At 47.1% G+C, this 24047-nt stretch overlaps 1 protein-coding gene across 4 annotated transcripts in view; it reads left to right on the plus strand.

The window, feature by feature from the left end:
* Positions 1–24047, plus strand: part of MTRR (5-methyltetrahydrofolate-homocysteine methyltransferase reductase) — a 432636-nt gene that overhangs the window by 34079 nt on the left and 374510 nt on the right. For 3 of the 4 annotated variants that reach the window (XM_073678384.1, XM_073678385.1, XM_073678386.1), the window contains one exon: positions 20786–20940. In XM_073678384.1, the coding sequence (XP_073534485.1) occupies positions 20786–20940 (155 nt within the window). Of the gene's footprint in view, positions 1–20785; positions 20941–24047 lie in introns of those variants that run through there. The other variant, XM_073678387.1, reaches the window with a different exon arrangement.

The raw sequence follows: 24047 nt of genomic DNA on the forward strand, positions 1-24047 counted from the left end.
TTTACAACTGTAATAATAATAAAAAAAACAGCTAACAGTTCACTGATGGGACTTGAACCCAAAATTCTGCGTCTGAAAGCCAGTTCACTAACCACTGAGCTATAAACTTAATTGTAAAAACTTAGGAGTTCTATTTGGTTATATGATTTTCAGTGCAAACTTGTCTAAAACTCATTGGGACTTATGCACAGACTGCAAGCAAGCCAAATTCAAATGATGTTTGATTTTGAAGTGTGAGTCTGATGTGTGACTTTCTTCAAACATCAGAATCACAATGACTTTTAGTCACCCTGAGTATTTTCATGGTTGATCTCATAAGACAAGAAAAGCTGTTAGTTATCACTTGACTGGATAGCTCAATGGTAAGGCATCAGTATCTGAAACTATAGTGTTAAGAGTTCAAATCCAGATAAAAATAAGATTTTTTTTTGTTTGTTTTCATTATGCCTATTTAGCACACAAACTACAGGGGTGTTTTACTTTTAATACAGTTATATGAAAAAGTTTGGGCACCCCTATTAATCTTAAGCTTAATGTTTTATAAAAATTGGTGTTTTTGCACCAGCTATTTCAGTTTGATATATGTAATAACTGTTGGACACAGTAATGTTTCTGCCTTGAAATGAGGTTTATTGTACTAGCAGAAAATGCAACCTGCATTCAAACAAAATTTGACAGGTGCATAAGTATGGGCACCCTTATCATTTTCTTGTTTTAAATACTCCTACCTACTTTTTACTGACTTACTAAAGCACTTTTTTTGGTTTTGTAACCTCATTGAGCTTTGAACTTCATAGCCAGGTGTATGCAATCATGAGAAAAGCTACTTAAAGTGGCCACTTGCAAGTTGTTCTCCTGTTTGAATCTCCTCTGAAGAGTGGCATCATGGGCTCCTCAAAACAACTGTCAAATGATCTGAAACCAAAGATTATTCAACATAGTTGTTCAGGGGAAGGATACAAAAAGCTGTCTCAGAGATTTAACCTGTCAGTTTCCACTGTGAGGAACATAGTAAGGAAATGGAAGAACACAGGGACAGTTCTTGTTAAGGCCAGAAGTGGCAGGCCAAGAAAAACATCAGAAAGGCAGAGAAAAAGAATGGTGCGATCAGTCAAGGACAATCCTCAGACCACCTCCAGAGAGCTGCGGCATCAACTTGCTGCAGATGGTGTCACTGTGCATCGGTCAACTATACAACGCCCTTTGCACAAGGAGAAGCTGTATGGGAGAGTGATGCGAAAGAAGCCGTTTCTGCAAGCACGCCACAAACCGAGTCGGCTGAGGTATGCAAAAGCACATTTGGAGAAGCCAATTTCTTTTTGGAAGAAGGTCCTGTGGACTGATGAAACCAAGATTGCGTTGTTTGGTCATACAAAAAGGCGTTATGCATGGCGGCAAAAAAACACAGCATTCCAAGAAAAAAACTTGCTACCCACAGTAAAATTTGGTGGAGGTTCCATCATGCTTTGGGGCTGTGTGGCCAATGCCGGCACCGGGAATCTTGTTAAAGTTGAGGGACGCATGGATTCCACTCAGTATCAGCAGATTCTTGACAGTAATGTTCAAGAATCAGTGACAAAGTTGAAGTTACGCAGGGGATGGATCTTTCAGCGAGACAATGATCCAAAACACCGCTCCAAATCTACTCAGGCATTCATGCAGAGGAACAATTACAATGTTCTGGAATGGCCATCCCAGTCCCCAGACCTGAATATCATTGAACATCTGTGGGATCATTTGAAGAGGGCTGTCCATGCTCGGCGACCTTCAAACTTAACTGAACTGGAATTGTTTTTGTAAAGAGGAATGGTCAAAAATACCTTCATCCAGGATCCAGGAAATCATTAAAAGCTACAGGAAGCGACTAGAGGCTGTTATTTTTGCAAAAGGAGGATCTACTAAATATTAATGTCACTTTTCTGGTGAGGTGCCCATACTTATGCACCTGTCAAATTTTGTTTGAATGCAGATTGCACATTTTCTGTTAGTACAATAAACCTCATTTCAAGGCAGAAACATTACTGTGTCCAACAGTTATTACATATATCAAACTGAAATAGCTGTTGCAAAAACACCAATTTTTATAAAACATTAAGCTTAAGATTAATAGGGGTGCCCAAACTTTTTCATATAACTGTATCTGACACTCTGTCATCCTGATGTGTTAAGAGTTTCAGACACGCTGTCTATTTGCATGGTAAATTACATGGTTAGAAGGTTAGAAATAGTGATTATTAGAAAGAATAATTTTCTCCATCAAACTTTGCTTTCGTCAAAGAATGCTCCCTTTGCAGCAATTACAGCATTGCAGACCTTTGGCATTCTAGCTGTTAATTTGCTGAGGTAATCTTGAGAAATTTCACCCCATGCTTCCCGACGCCCCTCCCACAGGTTGGATTGACTTGATGGGCACTTTTTGCGTACCATACTGTCAAGCTGCTCCCACAGCAGCTCAATGGGGTTGAGATCTGGCAACTGCGCTGGCCACTCCATTACAGATAGAATACCTGCTGCCTGCTTCTTCCCTAAATAGTTGATGCATAATTTGGAGGTGTGCTTTGGGTCATTGTCCTGTTATAGGATGAAATTGTCTCCAATCAAGCGCTGTCCACAGGGTATGGCATGGCGTTGCAAAATGGAGTGATAGCCTTCCTTATTCAAAATTCCATTTACCTTGTACAAATCTCCCACTTTGCCAGCACCAAAGCAACACCAGACCATCACATTACCTCCACCATGCTTGACAGATGGCGTCGGGCACCCTTCCGGCATCTTTTCAGTTGTTCTGCATCTCACAAATATTCTTCTGTGTGATCCAAACACCTAAAACTTTTTTCCAGTCTTCCTCTGTCCAATGTCTGTGTTCTTTTGCCCATATTAATCTTTTCCTTTTATTAGCCAGTCTCCGATATGGCTTTTTCTTTGCCACTTTGCCCTGAAGGCCAGCATCCCGGAGTCGCCTCTTCACTGTAGACGTTGACACTGGCGTTTTGCATGTACTATTTAATGAAGCTGCCAGTTGAGGAGCTGTGAGGCGTCGATTTCTCAAACTAGAGACTCTAATGTACTTGTCTTGTTGCTCAGTTGTGCAGCTGGGCCTCCCACTTCTCTTTCTACTCTGGTTAGAGCCTGTTTGTGCTCTCCTCTGAAGGGAGTAGTACACACCGTTGTAGGAAATCTTCAGTTTCTTGGCAATTTCTCGCATGGAATAACCTTCATTTCTAAGAACAAGAATAGACTGTTGAGTTTCACATGAAAGTTCTCTTTTAGTGTTGAGCGAGCATGCTCGACACTGCTCGGAACTCGCCCGAGCATCTCACTACTCGGGGTGTTCAGCGAGCACCGAGCATTTTCGGGTTACTCGGCCGGGAGCTCGGGTCTCCGCCCTGCATGTTTGGCGCTCTTTGCAGAGCCAGTGAACATGCAGGGATTGCCAGCCAGTCACTGTAATGCCGCAGCCATGTTTTTTGTGGGCATTACAGTGATTGGCTGGCCGCACATCATCACCTCGAGTATTTAAAACCGGGCGCCGCCATCTTGGACACAGTCGCTCCGGATCAGACAGTGTAGGGAGAGTGCTGCTGAGCTAGGGAGACATTTATACTGCGAAATAGGTAGTGTAGGGTCTCTAAAGCCTGCAAAATCAAACAGACAGTCCTTCTGAGGACTAACATCCATCCCAGACATCAGGCAGGCAGGCTGTATAGGAGACGCAGTGGTTATACCAACAAACACTGCATTACAGTCCTGTGTGCTGCTGCTTCTCAAATTGCTAGATTTAGCACCAGGTCTCAGGGGCAGGGCCGGCTCCTGGTTTTTGTGGGCCCTGGGCGAAAGAGTCTCAGTGGGCCCCTTTAATACATACCAGGATTCATGATGCACAGATACCGCAGAGAAATATATATATATATATATATATATATATATATATATAATTATAGTACAATGCAAAGATTTCACTTCTTACATTACATGACAGATATCTATTGTAAATTCTACAATAGCTCAGAAACTGGCGAATCGCTCCACACAGTATACTGGCCCCCATATAACGCTCCATACAAAATACTGGCCCCCATATAACACTCCATACAGAATACTGGCCCCCATAAAACGCTCTGTACTGGATACTGGCCTCCATATAACGCTCTATACAGAATACTGGCCCCAATATAACACTCCATACAGAATACTGACCCCCATATAATGCTCCATGCAGGCTGTTCCCCCCACATAATGCCCCATGCAGGATGTCACCCCTCCTATTTATATTGCCCCATGCAGGATGTCACCCCTCCTATTTATAATGCCCCATGCAGGATGTCACCCCCCCTCTTTATAATGCCCCATGCAGGATGTCACCCCTCCTCTTTATAATGCCCCATGCAGGATGTCACCCCCCCTCTTTATAATGCCCCATGCAGGATGTCACCCCCCCTCTTTATAATGCCCCGTGCAGGATGTCACCCCCCCATATAATGCCCCAGGCAGGATGTCACCCCCTCTCTTTATAATGCCCCATACAGGATGTCAACCCCCCCCATATAATGCCCCATGCAGGATGTCACCCCCTCTCTTTATAATGCCCCATGCAGGATGTCACCCCCTCTTTTATAATGCCCCATGCAGGATGTCACCCCCTCTTTTATAATGCCCCATGCAGGATGTCACCCCCCCCCCCATATAATGCCCCATGCCGGATGTCACCCCCTCTCTTTATAATGCCACATGCAGGTTGTCACCCCTAATATTATGTCCCATGCCTCCATACATTAAAAAAAAATAAAAAATCAAATACTCACCTCACTCCTTCTCACCTGCTGCCGCTGCTCAGGTCCGGACTCAAGCGTCGCCGGCGTCTTCCCTCTCTGCACTGCCTGTGACGGCTCAGGGGAGGGCGCGGTGGAAAGACGTCACCGCGCCCTCTGACCTGAGACGTCACAGGGAGCGCACAGCAGGAAGACCGGATCTGCGGAGGCACGGGGAGCGGTAAGTATCCGGCTGCTGGAGCCCTGAGCAAGCAGGGGAGAAGGGCGGACACTGGCACAGCTCTCCTCCGCCCATAGCCCCGCGGGGTGCCCGACCACCAGTGAGCCCCCCGCCTGCTCAGGGCCTTGACACTTGCCCGGGTGCTGACCCCGGCCCTGCTCAAGGGCCAGGAAAAATCCTTTTTTTACATCTGAATCCTCTTTTCTTTTTTTTTCCCTCAGTCAGAATGTACAAATACCCGTCTTACTAACCTTTTGGTATTTCCCCCCCTCAAAAAAAAAATTTAGGGTGTCTGTGAGTGTTCAGACACAAATATATCTGTTTAAAAGAGTCTAGTTTCGGCCAGATAACTAGAACTGCGGTTTTGCTGTTCCACGGTTCAAATCTCTGTATTATCCACTTTTTTGCCTTTTTTCCATTAAAAAAAAAAACGTTTCAGTGTCTCGCTGACTGTTCAGACACAAATATACCTGTTTAAAAGATTCTGGTGTAGGCCAGAGAACTAAAACTGTGGTTTTCCTCTTCCACGGTTCTAATCTCCTTTTTATTACCCTTTTGCCATTGATAGTGCGAGTGTAAGCTATTTTACTTCATTTACAATGGGCAAGGCACGTGGCAAGGGACGTGGAACTGGACGTTCTGGTGATGGTGCGTGCAGAGGACGGGGCCGTGGCCAAGGTGAAAATGTGCCACAACCAACAGCTACATCTTCTCTCTCCCACTTCTTGACCGAATTACTAGGGAAGCACACAACAACACCACTATTACGAACTGATCAGTGTGAACAGGTTATTAATTGGATAGCAGATAATACTTCCAGTCACCTGGGCACCACCACCTCTGGTGTGTCTTCCACACGGTCAAGTCTTAGTAGCCGTGAGTATCGACCGCATACTCCTCCTCACCCTGATGCTCCTTCCTCCCACCATGCCGAGTGTCGTCAGACAGCAACTGATCCCATAGTTGGACACTCTGAAGAGCTGTTCACTGGTCCATTTCCATATTTGGGCCCCTCGCCTGCTCCGCTTGAAGTGGTAGAAGAGGAGATCCCATCTAGCGATGGCCAAATATTTGAACAGCCACGGCTACAGGAAGGTGACGCTGGCAATTTGTCACAAGAGGTGGACGATGACGAGACACAATTGCCATGAAGTGAGGAGAAGGACCGTGGTGCGGAAGTAGAAGAGCAGGAGGTGTGGATGATCTAATAACTGACCCAACGTGGCAGGAGGACACGCAGAGCGAGGCCAGCAGCACACAGGGGGAGGAAGGCAGAGTACTCCAACAGGCAAGAAGAAGCAGTGTGGTGGCCGCAGACAGAAGGCAGGCAACCGCTCCCCTTAACACCAAAACGAGGGACGTTGCCAGTACAACCGGTAGGTCTTCCAGAGTCTGGAATTTTTTTAAAGACTCTGCTGATAACCCCAAAAAGGCCATTTGTACCTGCCAGGCCAGCATCAGCAGGGGTGACAAAACTACCAGACTGACCACCACCAGCATGATCAGGCACATGTCAGCAAAGCACCCAACTTTGTGGGGCGAACCTCAGGGTCCACGACAAGTGTCAGCGGGTGTCACCACTGCTTCTTCCGCTGTTGTGCGTGTAAGAGAACCCCCTGTTGTGCGTGCAAGGCAATCCCCTGTCCATACTGCATGCAAAGATGCCCCCTCCTCTGTCTTTATTTGTTATGGCAGTTTCTCAAGAAACAGCATCAACTTCCCCTTCCCACCGCAGCGTTCAATTGTCCATATCCCAGACCTTTGAACGAAAGTGCAAATTCGCAGCCAACGCCCCACAGGCCACAGTCCTAAATTCGCACATTTCACGACTGCTTGCGTTGGAAATGCTGCCTTTTAGGCTGGTGGAGATGGAATCCTTCCGCAACCTTATGGCGGTGGCCGTCCCTCGGTACTCAGTCCCCAGCCGACACTATTTTGCCCGGTGTGCCATCCCCGCACTACACAAGCACGTGTCCCAAAACATCGGCCGTGCCCTCAACAACGCAGTTACTGGGAGAGTCCACCTGACAACGGACACGTGGACGAGTGCTTGTGGCCAGGGACGGTACATCTCCCTGACGGCACACTGGGTAAACATAGTGGAAGCCGGGACCCAGTCGGACCTTGGGACGGAACACATCCTCCCCACACCGAGGATTGCGGGCCCTATGTCAGTCAGAGTTGCCCCCACAGTGTACAGCTCCTGCGCATCATCCTCCTCATGTTCAGCCTCCATCTCAGATATCACCACATCAGTTACATGCTGGAAGCACTGCAGTACTGCCTCAGCCAAGCGGCAACAGGCTGTGCTGAAACTCATAAGCTTAGGTGATAAAACTCACACTGCTTGTGAGTTGTGGACAGCTGTGAAAGAGCAGGCAGATCTGTGTCTGAGACCGCTGAACCTGCATCCAGGCATGGTCGTGTGTGACATTGGCTGTAACCTGGTGGCGGCCCTGAGGAGAGATCACACACATACCATGCCTGGCTCATGTACTTAACCTCATGGTTCAGCGGTTTCTTAAATCATACCCTGAGTTGCCAGATCTGCTCGTCAAAGTACGCCGCCTGTAAGCTCATTTTCGGAAGTCGGCTACAGCTTCTGCTGCCCTTGCTGTGTTGCAGCAGCGTTTGCAGCTTCCGGCACACCGACTGGTGTGTGATGTCCCCACACATTGGAACTCTACCCTCCACATGTTGCAAAGGATTTGTGAGCAGAAGAGAGCAGTTGTGGAGTATCAGCATCAACAAGGCCGTCGGTATTCAGTTCAGACTCCACACATAAGACCTCAGGAGTAGACCTGGATATCTGACATATGTACCATCCTGACAAACTTTGAGGAGTCCACCAGGATGGTGAGTGGCCATCATTAGCGTCAGCATCCCACTTGTCTGTCTTTTGCAACACTCTCTACAGAGAATTAAAGAGGAGGCATTGCAGCCAGAGTATGATGAGATGGATCAAGAAGCCGTAGCGGGCGATTGCACACAGCCCAGCCTCATCTCATCCCAACGTGCATTGGGGGACAATGAGGGAGAGGAGGAGGAACAGGAGCTGGTATCATGTGCTGTAGACGGTAGTACCTGTACAACTGTCATACCGTCGGTTCAGCGTGGGTGGCCTGAGGAAAGGGAGGAGGAGGAGAGCATGGTCAGTCGTCATCTTGGTGAGGACACGGAAGTCTTGCCCGTTACCAGTCTGGCATGCATGGCTGACTTTGTTACGCTGCCTTAACCGTGACCCTCGCGTTGTCAAAATGTTGGGTGACAGTCATTACTGGTTGGTGACACTTTTAGACCCCCGCTACAAGGAGAACTTTCACTCTCTTATTCCTGAGGTGGAGAGGTCTACAAAAATGGGGCAGTACCGGAAGGCCCTTGCTGCAGAACTGTTAAAAAAAAATTCCCATCTGAACACGCTAGCGGCAGAGGTCACAGTTCGTTGCCCAACCAAGGCATACAGGCGAGAGAGACGCAACTCCAATCCAGCAGAGGCAGGGGAACACTGTCAACGTTCTGGGACAGTTTTCTGAGACCCGCCCAGCTTACAGGTCCTGAGGCGTGGGGTACTCTCACAAGGAGTGGAAAGTTTCAAAAGATGGTGAGGGAGTACCTTGCCGACCGTACCAGCGTCCACCGTGATTCCTCTGTGCCTTTTAATTATTGGGTATCCAAGCTGGACATTTGGAATGAACTCGCTCTGTACGCCTTGGAGGCCATCTCCTGCCCTGCCACTAGCGTATTATCGGAGCGTTTTTTTAGTGCCGCTGGGGGAATTATAACTGATAAGCGCACTCGCCTGTCAACTGACAATGCTGACAGGCTGACCCTTATCAAAATGAACAAGGGCTGGATTGGGCCAGACTCCTCATCACCACCAAATGACAGCTGAGTAACATAAAGTCAAATCCACTGTGTTATTTCTGGAGGTGTATTCCCATGCACTGCTTCACACCCACACATGGGTATACGCTTCCTCATTTCGGCTGTTTTTTGCTCTTCTCCTTATCCTCAGCCTCCACCACCACTATACCACCATTGTGACCGTGGTCTGTGTTGCCAGCATTGCAAGTTCCTCCGTCCTAATTTTTGGCAGCTTTTGCTTGGAAGGCATAGGCAAAGACTATGGGAGACCCACTCCCCAATAATGGGAATAATGTTTTTAATATGCTGTACTGCATGGCTCTTGTAAGGGGCATTAAAATCGTCTTGTTAAGCTACTGTGACCTCCACCACTCTTCCAAGGGGCATTGATATTGTCTTTCTATTCCACTGGGACCTCCACCACTCTTCCAAGGGGCATTGATATTGTCTTTTTATTCCACTGTAACCTCCACCACTCTTCCAAGGGGCATTGATATTGTCTTTTTATTCCACTGGGACCTCCACCACTCTTCCAAGGGGCATTGATATTGTCTTTTTATTCCATTGGGACCTCCAAGTCTCTTCCAAGGGGCATTAAAACCATCTTGTTAAGCTACTGTGACCTCCTCGTCTCTTCCAAGGGGCATTAAAACTGTCTTGTTAAACCACTCTGAACTCCACAGCTCTTCCAAGGGGCATTGAAATGTTGTTTTAATTACCTCTAATCTCCACGACACTTCCAACGGGCATTGCATTTCCTCCTAATTTTAGTCAGCTTTTGCTTTTCAATGCATAGGCGAACATTAACGGAGACCCACTCCCCAATAATGGGTAGAAGGTTTTTAGTATGCTGTAATCCACGTCTGTTTCAAGGGGTATTGCAGTTAATCATAATTTTTGGAAAGCCTTCCATTCACTGCTTAGGCCAACAGTGTACAGGAGACCAAGTTGCTATAAATGGAATAAATGGTTTAGTTAAGGCCCTCTGACCTCCATGTCACTTCCAAGGTGCATTGGAGTGCCTTGAAATTTTTGGTAGTCATTGCACTCACTACATGCCCTATAAGTGTGTAGCCGAACCGCTCCTTTTGGTACAGAAACATATCCTACAAGACGTGTGTGGTTGACTGGCCTGATATTGATGTGAATGGTCCTTGTTCCTCCTGCTCTTTCTCCTTTGCCACCACCTCATCCATCATTCATCACCTGAAGCTTTGTTTTAACGGGAGTCATAGAACTGGGATAGTAGCAGGAAAACATCCAGCAATCCTCGGAGGAGGTAGGATATGCGCCAGAATGCTGACCACCTCAGGCCTAGCCGTCACTACATACATGCGCTTGCATTCCAAGGAACAGAAAGCTAAGGAGATGGATGGCCTCATGATCATGAATAATTTACTCGTTGTGTAGGAGGCCGACCACTGCTGTTGTCTACCTTCTGAACTTTGTGTTGAAGCCTGATTGACCCAGTACCCGAAATCCTCTATGTCTGGAGGACGTGTTGCATCCCAGTGTCAAACTGTGTCCCGGCTTCCACAATATTAACTCAGTGTGAAGGCATCAGTGAGATGGACCATCCCTGGCCACATTCACTTGTCCACGTGTTTGTGGTTAGGCTGTCCTTCCCACTAAATGCACTGGGGAGGGCATAGGTAATGTTTTGGTATGCGCGCTTGTGTATAAGGCGCACCGGGACAAATAGGGGCGGCTGGGGACTGAGTATGGACACCCGGCCGCTGGGCGGCTGGGGACTGAGTATGGACACCAGGCCGCCTACGCAGCCATGACATGGTGGCCAGATTCCGTCTCCACATGCCTAAAAGGCCCAATTTCAAGTGCAAGCAAGCAGTATGGTATTGCAGCCTGGGGGTGGGTGGGTGGCAGGCTGCACACTTACGCTTGCATTCCAAGAAAACAAAGCAGATGCTAACTTCTATCATCATCATCCTGCTCCTCACCTTGGCACTCTCAACTCCCCTGATGGAGAAGCCAGGGCCCACCAAAGGAGTCTCTGGTTGTTTGGTGGGCTCGTCCAATGCTGCCCTAAAGCAGGCCAGGCTAAGAAAAGTGTGGGGAAGGTTACCGGGACAAATAGTGGCGGCTGGGGACTGAGAATGGAGACCTCGCCGCCGACGCAGCCATGAGGTAGTGGCCAGCTTCGGCCTCCTCCAAACTAAAAGGCCCATATTTCAAGTGCAAGCTAGCAGTATGGTATTGCAGCCTGCGGGTGGGTGGGTGGGTGGTTGGCTGCATATTTGCGCTTGCATTGCAAGGAATGGGGGTGGTACAATTGAACACTGCCCTGGGACAAGGATTTGCATGGGGATAGTTGCAAGTTTGCATCTTCTGATGCAGCAAGGATCACTTCTGATGGGCACACTTTTAGGCAGTGACCTGGGTGTCTGAGATGCTTCCAGGGGTCTTCCCCATTCTGTTCCCATGTCTTTTCAGCACTGCATGCATGTGTCACACAGCACATGGCCAGATAAGGTTGTAAAATGTTAAAATGACATTTCCCGGTGAATGAATTTGTCACGGTTGAAAGCAATACAAAAGTGCAAAAACTCATAAAAAATGCTACTTGTGAACATAGCCCAAGGTGTGGAGGAGTATTTCTGTTTTTGGTTATTTATTTTACCTTATACACAAGTCTTTACCCTGGAAAGGATGTTCCTTAACATATATCACAGGAAAACAGTTTCAGTTTCATTTTTAAACGTTTTATTGTGAGCCCGTAAAAGTGGCTTAATACCTCTGACCACGTTGTTGACAGCAGGGACCTGGGAGTCAGAAATGCTTCCTGGGGCGATGCCCATGCTGTCCCCATGTCATTTGAGCACTGTCACTATCGTTTTGGGCACTCTTTAGTCTTTCTACAGACTGCCGGGGGTGCCGCCGCAAAAATGCTCGGGTTTCCCATAGACTAACACTGGGATTGTTGCTCGGGTCGAACACCCGAGTATCACGGTGAGCTCGGCCCGAGCTTCAAGCACCCGAGCATTTTAGTGCTCGCTCAACACTATTCTCTTTTTCTGGCCATTTTGAGATTTTCATAGAACAAACAAATGTAATGCTCCAGACTCTCAGCTAGCTCAAATGAAGGTCAAAATTCTATAGCTTCTCAAATCAGCCAAATCGTTTTCAGCTGAGCTTTCATGCTTGTGCAAGGGTTTTCTAAACATCCATTAGCCTTCTTACCCAGTTAGCAAACACAATGTACCATTAAAACACTGGAGTGGTGGTTGTTGGAAATGGGCCTCTATACACCTATGTAGATATTGGTATAACAAGACGTTTGCAGCTAGAATAGTCATTTACCACATTTAGCAATGTATAGAGTGTATTTCTGATTCTTTTAATGTTAGCTTCATTGAAAAAAAAATGTGCTTTTCTTTGAAGAATAATTACATTTCTAAATGACCCCAAACATTTGAACGGTAGTGTATACTGGTGCATAAGCCAACTTTTAGCACATTTTGTATGCTGAAAAAGCCCCCCTTGCCTTATACTTGAGTAATATACTTACATTCCGGCTATGGAAGGTGGGGGAGAGGACGGTTACGTCGGTGGAGGAGCGGTGCATAGGTAGTAGCTGGCTGCTACAGCTACCACGTGTGCCCGCTGCTAAAGAAAATGAATATTCACTCTTCTCCACACCCATGGGAGTGGAGAGGATTGAATATTCATTTTCTTTAATATCTCACGCTGTCAATCGCTGCCTCCGGCTTCCTGCTGTAGCTCAGCAATCGTCTGTGCCTGCTATTAGAGAGTATGAATATTCACTCTTCTCCACTCCCATGGGCGTGGAGAAGAGTGAATTAGAGGAAAGGAAAATAAGCGGCACATCCATCCAACAATGAATAAAAATTATTTTCTGCTTTATTGAAGATTCATTAAAAACATGGAGTCCAAAAAGTATAAAAACCTGACGCCTTTCTGGCATCCCAGCGCCCTTAGTCATAGCTTCATAGGGATATATAGAATATCCTATTAGTGATGTGAACAGACTTTCCTTTTAAAATGGGTTTCTTAGTGGCCGTCACCCCCGGTAAGAGAATTGGAGAGTTGCAAGCATTGTCCATCAGCGATCCTTATCTACAAGTCTTCAGATTTGATCTGGCCTTTCTTCCCAAAGTAGTGTCTACTACAAATATAAATAAAGAGGTTGTCCTGCCCTCGTTTTGTCAGCATCCCGATAACCAGTAAGAGCATTTTTTCCACTCTAATGGACGTCAGACAGACGGTCATTTATTATTTAGCAGCTACCCAGGATTGGATACGGGACTCCAATTTGTTTATCCAATATGGTGGTAGAAATAAAGGGAGAAAAGCATCTAAATTAACAATAGCAAGGTGTATAAGATCCACGATAGGCCTGGCCTATGCAGCACAAGGAAAACCCCCTTCCCCCTGAGGTTTTAAAAGCTCATTCAACTAGAGCAGTCTCCACTTCCTGGGTAGAGAGACGGCGGGCTTCGGTAGTTACTGCAGGTTGTACGCTGGTCGGAAGAGGTGGGTCTTAAGGTTCCTTTTGAAGGTTTCCATGGTAGGCGAGAGTCTGATATGTTGGGGTAGAGCGTTCAAGAGTAGGGGGGATGCGCGGGAGAAGTCTTGTATGTGATTGTGGGAAGAGGAGATAAGAGGGGTGTAGAGAAGGAGATCTTGTGAGGATTGGAGGTTGCATGCAGGTAAGTATCGGGAGACTAGGTCACAGATGTATGGAGGAGACAGGTTGTGGATGGCTATGTATGCCAGGTTATGGTCTTCAACTGGAGTCTCTGGGCAATGGGGAGCCAGTGAAGGGATTGACAGAGAGGAGAGGCCAGGGAATAGCAAGAGGACAGGTGGATTAGCTGGGCAGCAGAGTTTAGGATAGATTGAAGGGGTGCTAGAGTGTTATAAGGGAGGCCACAGAGCAGGAGGTTGCAGTAGTCAAGGCGGGAGATAATGAGGGCATGCAGTAGTGTTTTTGCAGAGTCTTTGCTGAGGAAAGTGTGGATCCGAGAGATATTTTTGAGTTGGCAGAAAGTCGAGAGGTCTTGGATATGTGGTTTGAAGGAGAGATCAGAGTCCAGGGTTACACCAAGGCAGCGAGCTTGTGTTACTGGGGAGAGTGGGCAGTCATTAACTTTGATGGATAGGTCAGTAGGTGGGGGAAAGATGATGAATTCACTTTTGTCCATGTTAAGCTTTAAAAATCTGGCAGACAAGAAAGATGAAATAGCGGACAGACATTGTGGGATTCTGGTTAGTAAGTAGGAGATATCTGGTCCAGAGAGAGAGATCAGTGTGTCATCAGTATATAAGTGATACTGAAAGCCGTGAGACTCTGAGCTGTCCCAGGCCAAAGATGTAGAAAGAGAAGAGCAGGGGCCCTAGGACTGAACCTTGGGGGGCACCCGACAGATAGGGGGCGAGATGAGGAGGTGGTGTGTGAGTGGGAGGCACTGAATGTCCTGTCAGGTATGAAGAGATCCAAGATAGGGCCAAGTCTGTGATGCCAAGAGAAGAGAGTCTGTAGTAAGAGGGAATGGTCCACTGTGTCAAAGGCAGATGACAGGTCCAGGAGGAGGGGGACAGAGTTGTGACGCTTGAATTTGGCAGTTAGTAGGTCAATGGTGACTTTAGTCAGGGCAGTTTCAGTAGAATGGTGCGGTCGGAAGCCTGACTGTAAGCGGTCAAAGAGGGAGCTGGAGGAGGGGTGGGAGGACAGTTCAACATGGACGTGGTGTTCCAGTAGTTTTGAGGCATAGGGGAGGAGTGATATGGGGCGATAGCTAGATAGAGCGGATGGGTCAAGGGAGGGCTTTTTGAGGATGGGTGTGATTGAGGCATGTTTGAAACATGAGGGGAAGATGCCAGTTGTTAGTGACAGGTTGAAGAGGTGGGTTTAGGGTTGGGATGAAGACTGTGGAAAGGTTAGGGATTAGGTGGGACCGGGTTGGGTCGAGTTCACAGGTGGTGAGGTGTTATTTGGAGAGTAAAGCGGAAACTTGATCTTCTGTAATGGTGGAGAAGCTGGTTTTGGAGGAGGAAGGTTGGGTAGATATGAGGAGGGACTGTGGGGACTTAAGGCAAATGCTTTGTCTGAAGGTGTCAATCTTCTGCTTGAAGAATGAGGCAAAGTCTGTGGCTGAGAGGAGAGGGAGGAGGTTCTGGGGGACGGAAGAGAGCATTGAAAGTGTTAAATTGCTGTTTAGGGTTGTGAGACAGGGAGGACATGAGAGATAAGAAGTGTTTTTCTGCAGTGAGTGTGGACTTGAAAATGGTGAGGGATTGTTTGAATACGATGAAGTGCTCATTGGAGCCGGACCTTTTCCATCTCCGCTCAGCAACCCTGGAGGCCCGTCGCAGTTATTTAGTCCGGTTGGTGTGCTAGGGTTGCCTATTGGTTGTGCGAGCTTTGGTGTGTGAGAGGGGCGACCGAATCGAGAGCTGCAGCTGTTGTGGTGTTACATAAAGCAGCATCAACGTCTGCATCATGTAAGGAACTTATGTCTGTAAGAGGGAGGAGGGATTCAGAGAGTGAGTGTAGGTCAAGGTGTTTGAGATTTCTGCGAGGGTGTGCAAGTTTGTGGCGTGCGGTTTGTAGACCTGGAGAGGAGAGGCAAGAGAATGTAAGTAGGTTGTGGTCAGAAAGAGGGAGGGGTGATTTAGAGAGGTTAGATAGGGAACAGAGTCGGGTGAAGATGAGGTCCAGTGTGTGGCCATCTTTGTGAGTGGCTGTGGAAGACCACTGAGCAAGACCGAAGGAGAAAGTGAGGGATAGAAGCTTAGAGACAGATGAGTGGGAGGTGTCAATGGAGATGTTGAAGTCACCCATGATGATAGTGGGGATGTCCGTGGAAAGGAAGTGACGTAGCTAGGTGGTGAAATGGTTGAGAAAGGTGGTGGCTGACCCTGGGGGATGGTAAATGACAGCCAGTTGGAGATTGGAGGGGGAGTAGATGCGCACACAGTGCACTTCTAAAGAAGGGAGAGTAACGCAGGGCGGTAGTGGCATTTGGGTGAAGGCACAGGAATCAGACAGGAGAAAGCCTACTTCTCCACCATGTTTGCTGCTGGGGCGGGGGGTGTGGGAAAGGTGGAATCCACCGTATGGGAGTGCAGCTGGAAAAGCTGTATCAGGAGGGGTGAACCAGGTTTCAGTGATGGCAAGGAAGGAAAGTTTGTTAGTAATGAAAAGATCATGAATGTAGGAAAGTTTGTTACAGACGGAGCGAGCTTTCCATAGAGTTCCTGTTAGTGCGACTGGGGAAGTGGGGGCTGGGTGAATGTTAATAAGGTTAGAGAGGTTGCGAGAGTTTGTGACAGATCGTGGATAGGAGGTGGAAGTGACTGGGGGGATGTGGTGAGGAGGACCAGGATTTGGAGAGCTATGGCCAGCAGTGAGGAGGAGCAGATAAAGTGTTATAAGGTAGGAGCAGAAGAGAGCATGAGGTGGCTGTCTGTGCTTAGAGACACAAGATTGAATCTTGAGGACTAGATCTGAGGAGGAGGTGAGGTGGGTGGGGAGTATGGAGGGAAAGATGAAAAGTTCATTACTAGGTGTAGGGATTAGGGGGTTAGTAGAAAGTGAAGGATTATGGGGGTGAGAGTGAAAACAAGCCAAACATGGTTAAAAGAGAGTAAGCAGTCAAAGTGTGAGTTCAAGGGGGAGTAGCAGCACATGACAGACAGCAAGCTGAGGTATTGTACCTGTGTGGAGAGAGAAAAAGACGGGTGTTAGTCCAGTGCCTCTGAAGTAACTGCCCACACTTGGCGACGAAGACACACTTTGCGGAAGAAGACGCGTGCATCAACCCCACATGCGTGCACCCCTTTTATTTTACATTTATCGTCAATCACTAAGCAACAAAACAGGGCTAATGAAAATGTAGAAAAAGGATTCAATTCCGTTTTGGTGGTTAGGGCAGCTGACAGGTTCCCTTTTATTGGTACATTTAGGTGCATTCGATGCACCTTTAAAGGGGTGGTCTGAAACTAGTAATGATTTTCATCCTAAATGACTATTTATTGTAATAATGAAATAGCTTCTCTAACATGCTTTAATAAAAACTCCCTATCTTTCCATCTCTAATCTAACTGCGTTTTGCATTTACCTTTTTCTCTTTTGATGATTCTTTGTTTGAGAACCCCAAGTGCATGCTGGGAAACTGAAACAAGACTTCATCAGATGCTATAGTCACTGCCACAGCCTCTGTCCTCACCCTGAAGCAAAGCGTCATCAGTGACATCCGTTTCAGGGGCTGGGCTAGTCCCTGTTTCACTGAGCATGTGCCGCTTGTCAATTATGATGTATGCTCAGTGGGACCTTGTCACTGCAATTTTCTTCTCAGTGCACAGTGACAAAGCACTTCCTTGCCAGCTGTAATTTAGAAGTGAGGAGTCGGCAACAGAGCACACTGTCAGTGAACATTGTAGGGGGAGTACAGGGGGAGCAGAGACCAGCCCCGCCCCTATAGTGAGGTCACATTCGGGCATGAGGCTGGTTCCTGCTCGCCACATTCTTTCCTTGACTGACAGGTGGCTGTTCATCAGTGCAAAGTCGGCTGTCAGTCACAGTAATTACAGCTGCCATCCTCGGTGCCACCCTCAGGCTGTGTGCCCACGATGCAGAAATGAAGCAGAAATTTTCCTGACCATTTCTGCATCTCCTTGCATGCGGATTCTATGTGCGTTTTTTCATGTGTTTTTGAAGCCAAATAAAGTTAGTGAAAAAAAAAAAGGGCCAATATGATGTAATTTCCTAGTCAAACCCCTATTCACCATTTTGGAAGTATTAAGCAGGCCTTGTATTTTAAAACATGGTGTTCAATAAGTATTATTTAAGGCCCGAGTATTACAAGAAATGATTTCTCTTCACGGTTTCCCTTGGCCTTTAACTGCTCCCAGCACTTAAGCTCAGCGAGGTCTCATTTTCTTCCAAAAAGACAAGAGCATTTGTCTATTTCTACCTGTTTAGTATGCTTGATGTAAGTAAATTATCCCTGTTTGAGCTTAAAAAATAAAAAAAATTGGGTGGGCTCACGCGTATTTTTAATAACCAGCAGAGGGAAATCAGACGGATGAGGGCTGATGTTATAGTCTATACTAGCCAAGGATCATGGCCCCTCTCTAGACTATTAATATCAGGCTGCAGCAGTTAGCTTAGCCTTTACTGCCCATTCTACAAGGGGACCCCCCTCAAAAAAATATATAGGGTCCCCCTATAAATTGGAGCCAGCAAAGGCTAGGCTTGCAGCTGCGACCTGATATTAATAGCCTAGAAAGGGGTCATGGTTATAGGCCCCCTCCCAGGCTATAATATCAGCCCTCAGCCACCCCAGATTTGGCGCATCATATTTGTGCGCCAAATCTGGCACTTAGCCTCGCTCTTCCATGCTGCCCTGGTCTGGTGGCAGGGGGTAATAGTGGTGGGGTTCATGTCAGCGCCAGCTGCCATTAAGCCCAGGTTAGTAATGAGGGGCGTCTATAAGACACCCCCATTACTAACCTACAAAGAGTTAAAAAAGAAAAAAAAAACCACACTAGACCCAGAAGAAAATTATTTGAAATAAACGACACAATTTTATTTAATTATTAATTTACTAAAAAAAAAAAAAAATTACCTGTCCACGTTCCTGCGATGATCTCCCATGCACAGCTGTCACATCTGGAGATGTGACAGCGGTCATCGCTGCTGTAAGCTCACACTGTAGGGAACACGTCCGCTCCCGGCAGCGTGAGCCACTGACTGAGGTCACCGGAGTGCATTCAGTCAGCGCAGCTCCGGTGACCTCCTTTATGGCCCTGCTGTACCGTGGGAATTTCTCACGGTCAGCGGGGCCGTAAAGGAGCTCACCGGAGCAGCGCTAGCTGAACTCCGGTGAACTCACTTATGCAATGACGGGGCTGCTTTACGGCCCCGTCATTGTAGCGGCGGGAGTGGTTTAGAGCGGTCACATTTTATGTGGCTGCTCTAAACTGGAGATCTTCGTGGGACACTCGTGGACTACTACGGAGGGGTTAAGGCTAGGTTGTGGTTTATTTTATATTTTATTACAGGAGATCGATGGTTTCGAGGGAATTAGGTGTCTTGGTGAGTATAGGTGTAGTTTTTTATTTTTTACTTTATTTTAGGTGGCGATCGGCAGGGACAGGTAATGTATAAGCTAAATTTATTTTAGGCAACCACTGGCCACCCATGAAATGTATTTTTAAATTTATTGTGGACCAAAAAAAAAAATGGGGACTGTAAATTAAAAAAATAAAATTAAAATAAATAAGTAAAATCAAAAAAAATATGGGGGCATAAAAAAAAATAAAAAAAAGATATAGGGGCAAAATATAAACATATGGGGGCCAAAAATTAACATATGGGGGCAGTTTAAAGGACACATTAGGGCAATTTTAACAGCAGGATCAAGCTGATGGGAACTACTGCTCCCATCGAGCTGATCCTGCTGGCACTAGTGGACGGGGGACAGACATAGACCAATGGGAGTAGTAGTGTCACGTCGGCCTATGTCTGCCTGCACGGAGACACCGCACAGAGCACCCGCAGACACCACACTAATCATGACCAGGGCATTCAGGTCCATCCTTTTGTACCACCCCAGATGCTCAGCCATGATCCAGGAAGACGGGAATGGTATGGGATTCTTGTCTTCCTTGATTTGTGGGATGGTCTGGGATGGCTGGAACGCCCCGGCATGAGGTCACTTCCCATTTGCTGCGGTCTTGTGTTCCAAAATCGCAGCAAATGCGCTTCAATTCCGCAAGTAGTTTTACATATTTGCGGATTTGAAGTGGCTCAATGCAAGTCTATGGCGGCGAAAACGCTGCGCTTCCGCAAAATAATTGTTAGTGCTGCGGATTTTTCCGCAATGATAATCCGCAGCGGTAATTTCCGCAGCATGTGCACAGCACATGCGGATTATCATTGGGGAACATTGCAGCCCTTCTACCAAGCGTGTTTAATGTGTTTCCGCAGCGTTTTTGCCGCTGCGGAAACGCTTAAAAAATGCATCGTGGGCACACAGCTTCAGAGCTGTGAGTAGTGACTATAATTGCTCTGGGCACGCCTGGATGACTGAAAGCCGGAGGCTCCTGGGAGAAATAGTTTTTTTTTTCCTTCGGGTGACGCTCTCTTTAATTCAGCAGTCGTGCACCTTCAAGACGCTATTAACCTGCAGATCAAAACTATATCTACGTGTAAATAGCGTTATCTCACCTGACAGGTTCCCTTTAAATTTCACATAGTGTTGTTCTGGCTTTACAGCAGTTTCTATTCTGTAAATGTGATATACAGTACATCTCGTCCACAAGTCGATGAACATATTTCACATTTACTTCATAGCAAGTGGGCCTGTGTGCTCTAAAATGTCAGGGCTGATTTTCAGTCCGGTACGGCCCTGGGTCTATGAGATCTATTAAATAACGTATGCAATTTATATTTGATATTGGCATAGTCGATACAGTCTCTATAGTTTGTAGTTTGCTGCAATGGCATCCCAGTTGATAGATGAAGATCGAGGGGGGGCATTTCAGACACTTTACGTCAGAAAACTTGAGTGTAAAATTTGCAAATTTAGCACAGAATGTGTAACTTTTGTGTTTCACACCTGCTTTGCCACTTATCTGAAAAGTTGGTGACATGTATTCAGAGGGGCATGACCAAATGAGATCCTGCATATTTACAGTAATTTACACTAGTAAGTGGCATCTGTTATAGCAGAAATGTACTCCCGGTCATGATAGAAGTACATTTCTTAATTTGACACACAGGCATCCCTAAATATGTGCCAAATTCATTAGTAGCAACCCACCTCTTATATTTTGCACATCTTAACTCCAGTGGACTTTTCATCAAGACTTTGGTAAAAAAACAAACAAACCCAGGCTTGATGGATTTTGACCCCTGTCCACATCTTTGTGTCCACATTTACAGATTTCGATACAATGTGTGGTGCACCAAAGCGAAGGTTTTTGCTACTCTATGGGACACAGCATGGACAATCTAAAGCTATTGCTGAGGAAATATGTCAACAGGCAGAGCAGCATGAATTTATTGCTGATGTGATCTCTCTGAAAGATATTTGCAAGGTAAGATACAAATATGATTCTGTTTTTAATATTATCACATAGCAAGTAAATATGAGGATAGTAAAAGACTAATAATAAAATAACCAAAAGTATAATTCTTAATTCATGTAAGACGGTATAAACTTTATTAAACCTATTAAAAAGTAGATCTCATAATAACATGGAACGACAGTAACTAGTATCTGGTGAATGGTGTCGACACAGGATTTGTGACAACACACAGGTCAATGGTAGTAGAGAGAATGCATATACTTATACTATACTATTCATATGCCTCAAGAGTCTAGTATATAACACAATGGAAGGCAAAACCTCAATGCCTGGAACAGTCCTCCTTGAGAGGGCATACTTTTGAGTAATAACATCTGAAATATAGGGCATCCAGAAGTAATGTGCACTGAAAAAGCAGTAAAGAGTCTACTGAACCGAATGTAAATGTACAAAAATGGATGCCAAATAGTTCACATGCTGTGGTGAAAAGTAAGTGCATATTACCGGGCAGAACCAGGGCAATGACTGCTCAATGACAAATAGTAGCAAAATAAATCAATGCATTAGTGCTCACTCATAGAATGTAGAGTAACCTGCTTGCTTTGATCAAGCCTGTATAGAATGCTGAAGATCTAATAGCATGTCAATCAATGTGCCCTGTTTGGCGGGGCATTATACAGATCTACAGTGTACAGCTGTAGCCTTACACTTTTGCAGCAAGCAGGAGGGGCTGAGGGACAGTGAGTGACAAACCCCCCCACCAGCAGCTGTGGAGCTGCTTCAGAAAGACCTCCTGTAAACCGCAGCCATGCGGCATATCCTTTGTGTCAGACAAATATAATTCAATACCGAGTTATGGGAATACGATACATCCAAGTGATACACAAAATAGAGTTTTGGAACCACCCGAACATGAAGAATGTCATCATAGCTTCCAGCACAGTCTAGCGCGCAGGGATAGGGAGGTACACGGCACAGCCTTTGGGAAACCTCTGGGGCCACTGTATTTGGTCTTCACATGTAGCTGGGGCCCGGCTGGATTCGATGACACCATAACCGGCTCCCTAGGACTGTCCATTAAGGAAGTATAGCTCATTTTAGTTTTTGGAGTTTTTAGGTCCAGACAGGGGGCAGGAGGGGGCGTGACCCATAGGGGTTAAGAGCTCCAGCAGCCCTAGCTCCATGTCTTTTTTTCCTGGGAGGTCGTGACGACACGTTGTGTGGAAGAAGCCCTGCAACAAAGGGGACCACAAGCCTCCCATGTGGCAGCCCCTCCCCTGCAAGTCAGGCCTTCCATCTGACTGGTAACTGACTCTCAATAACTGCTTTATATCTTTCGTACCACAACTATTGTGTTTGCATCTCTGACCATTATGTATGTACTAGATGGTGGCCCGATTCTAATGCATCGGGTATTCTAGAATAGGTATGCGGCCGACGGGGCGCAATTAGCAGAGCGGTGTTTAAATTTTGCGCCAAAATCGCTGATTGGTCGCGTTCGGCAACCGCGACAAATCAGCAAAGCGGTGTTTAAATTTGGCGGCAATATTGGTGATTGGTCGCGGGCGGCGGCCGCGACCAATCAGCGAACCGTGTTAGTGAGGACTGGAGAGCGTGTTTAAATTTGGCACCAAAATCGCTGATTAGTCACGACCAATCAGCAGAGCGGTGTTTAAATTTGGCGCCAATACTGCTGATTGGTCGAGGCCGCCGACCGCGACCAATCAGCGATTTTGGCGCAAAATTTAAACAACGCTCTGCTGATTGGTCGCGGCCGTCAGCCGCGACTAATCAGCGACTTTGGGGCCAAATTTAAACCCCGCTCTGCATCGCTCTGCTGATTGGTCGAGGCCGGCGACCGCGACCAATCAGCAGAGCGTTGTTTAAATTTGGCGCCAATCTGGCTGATTGGTCGCGGATGGCGGCCGCGACCAGTCAGCAGAGCGGTGTTTAAATTTGGCGCCAAAATCGCTGATTGGTCATGGACGGCGGCCGCGACCAATCAGCGAACCGTGTTAGTGAGGAATGGAGAGCGTGTTTAAATTTGGCACCAAAATCGCTGATTAGTCGCGGCCGGCGACCAATCAGCAGAGCGTTGTTTAAATTTGGTGCCAATCTCGCTGATTGTTCGCGGCTGACGGCCTCGACCAATCAGCAGAGTGAGGTTTAAATTTGGCGCCAATACTGCTGATTGATCTCGGCCAGCGACCGCGATCAATCAGCAGAGCGTTGTTTAAATTTGGCGCCAATCTCGCTGATTGGACGCATCTGGCGTCCGCGACCAATGAGCAGAGCGTTGTTTAAGTTTGGCGCCAAGCTCGCTGATTGGTCGCGGCTGGCGTCCGCGACCAATTAGCACAGCAGTGTTTAAATGTCGCGGCAAGATCGGTGATTGGTCGCGGCCGCTGTTTAAATGTGGCGCCCAAATCGGTGATTGGTTACGGTCAGCGTCCGTGACCAATCAGCACAGCAGTGTTTAAATGTGGCGCTAAGATCTGTGATTGGTCGCGGCCGCTATTTAAATGTGGCGCCCAAATCGGTGATTGGTCGCGGGCAGCTGTGCGCGACCAATCACCGATTTGGGCGGCACATTTAAATAGCGTCCGCGACCAATCAGTACAGCGGTGTTTAAATGTGGAGCCAAGATCGGTGATTGGTCGCGGCCGATATTTAAATTTGGCGCCGAAATCGGTGATTGGTCGCGGGCAGCGCCAGCGACCAATCAGCGTTTTTTAACACTAATTTCCGGACCTTTGTAACACCATGCAGATACTGTGGGGACATCAGCGGCTAGGGTGTGAAGGGAGGACCGGGGAGCGGCGCTGCGAGTCGGGATACTTCTGCTGCGAGCGCCCGCTCATGTCCCTGGTTCTTGCAGCGGAAGTATCCGGACAGGCAGCGGCGCTGACATCCAATTGGTCGCGGACGCTATTTAAAATTGCCGCACAAATCGGTGATTGGTCGCTGTCTTGGCCCGCGACCAATGACTGATCTTGGCGCCAAAGTTAAACACTATTGTGCTGATTGGTCGCGGACGCTGACCGTGACCAATCACCGATTTGGGCGCCAAATTTAAATATCGGCCGCGACCAATCACCGATTTGGGCGCCAAATTT

The sequence above is a fragment of the Phyllobates terribilis genome, unplaced genomic scaffold (genome assembly GCF_046119375.1).
Source record: "Phyllobates terribilis strain yellow unplaced genomic scaffold, ASM4611937v1 Scaffold_4__5_contigs__length_816908805, whole genome shotgun sequence".
NCBI lineage: Eukaryota > Metazoa > Chordata > Amphibia > Anura > Dendrobatidae > Phyllobates > Phyllobates terribilis.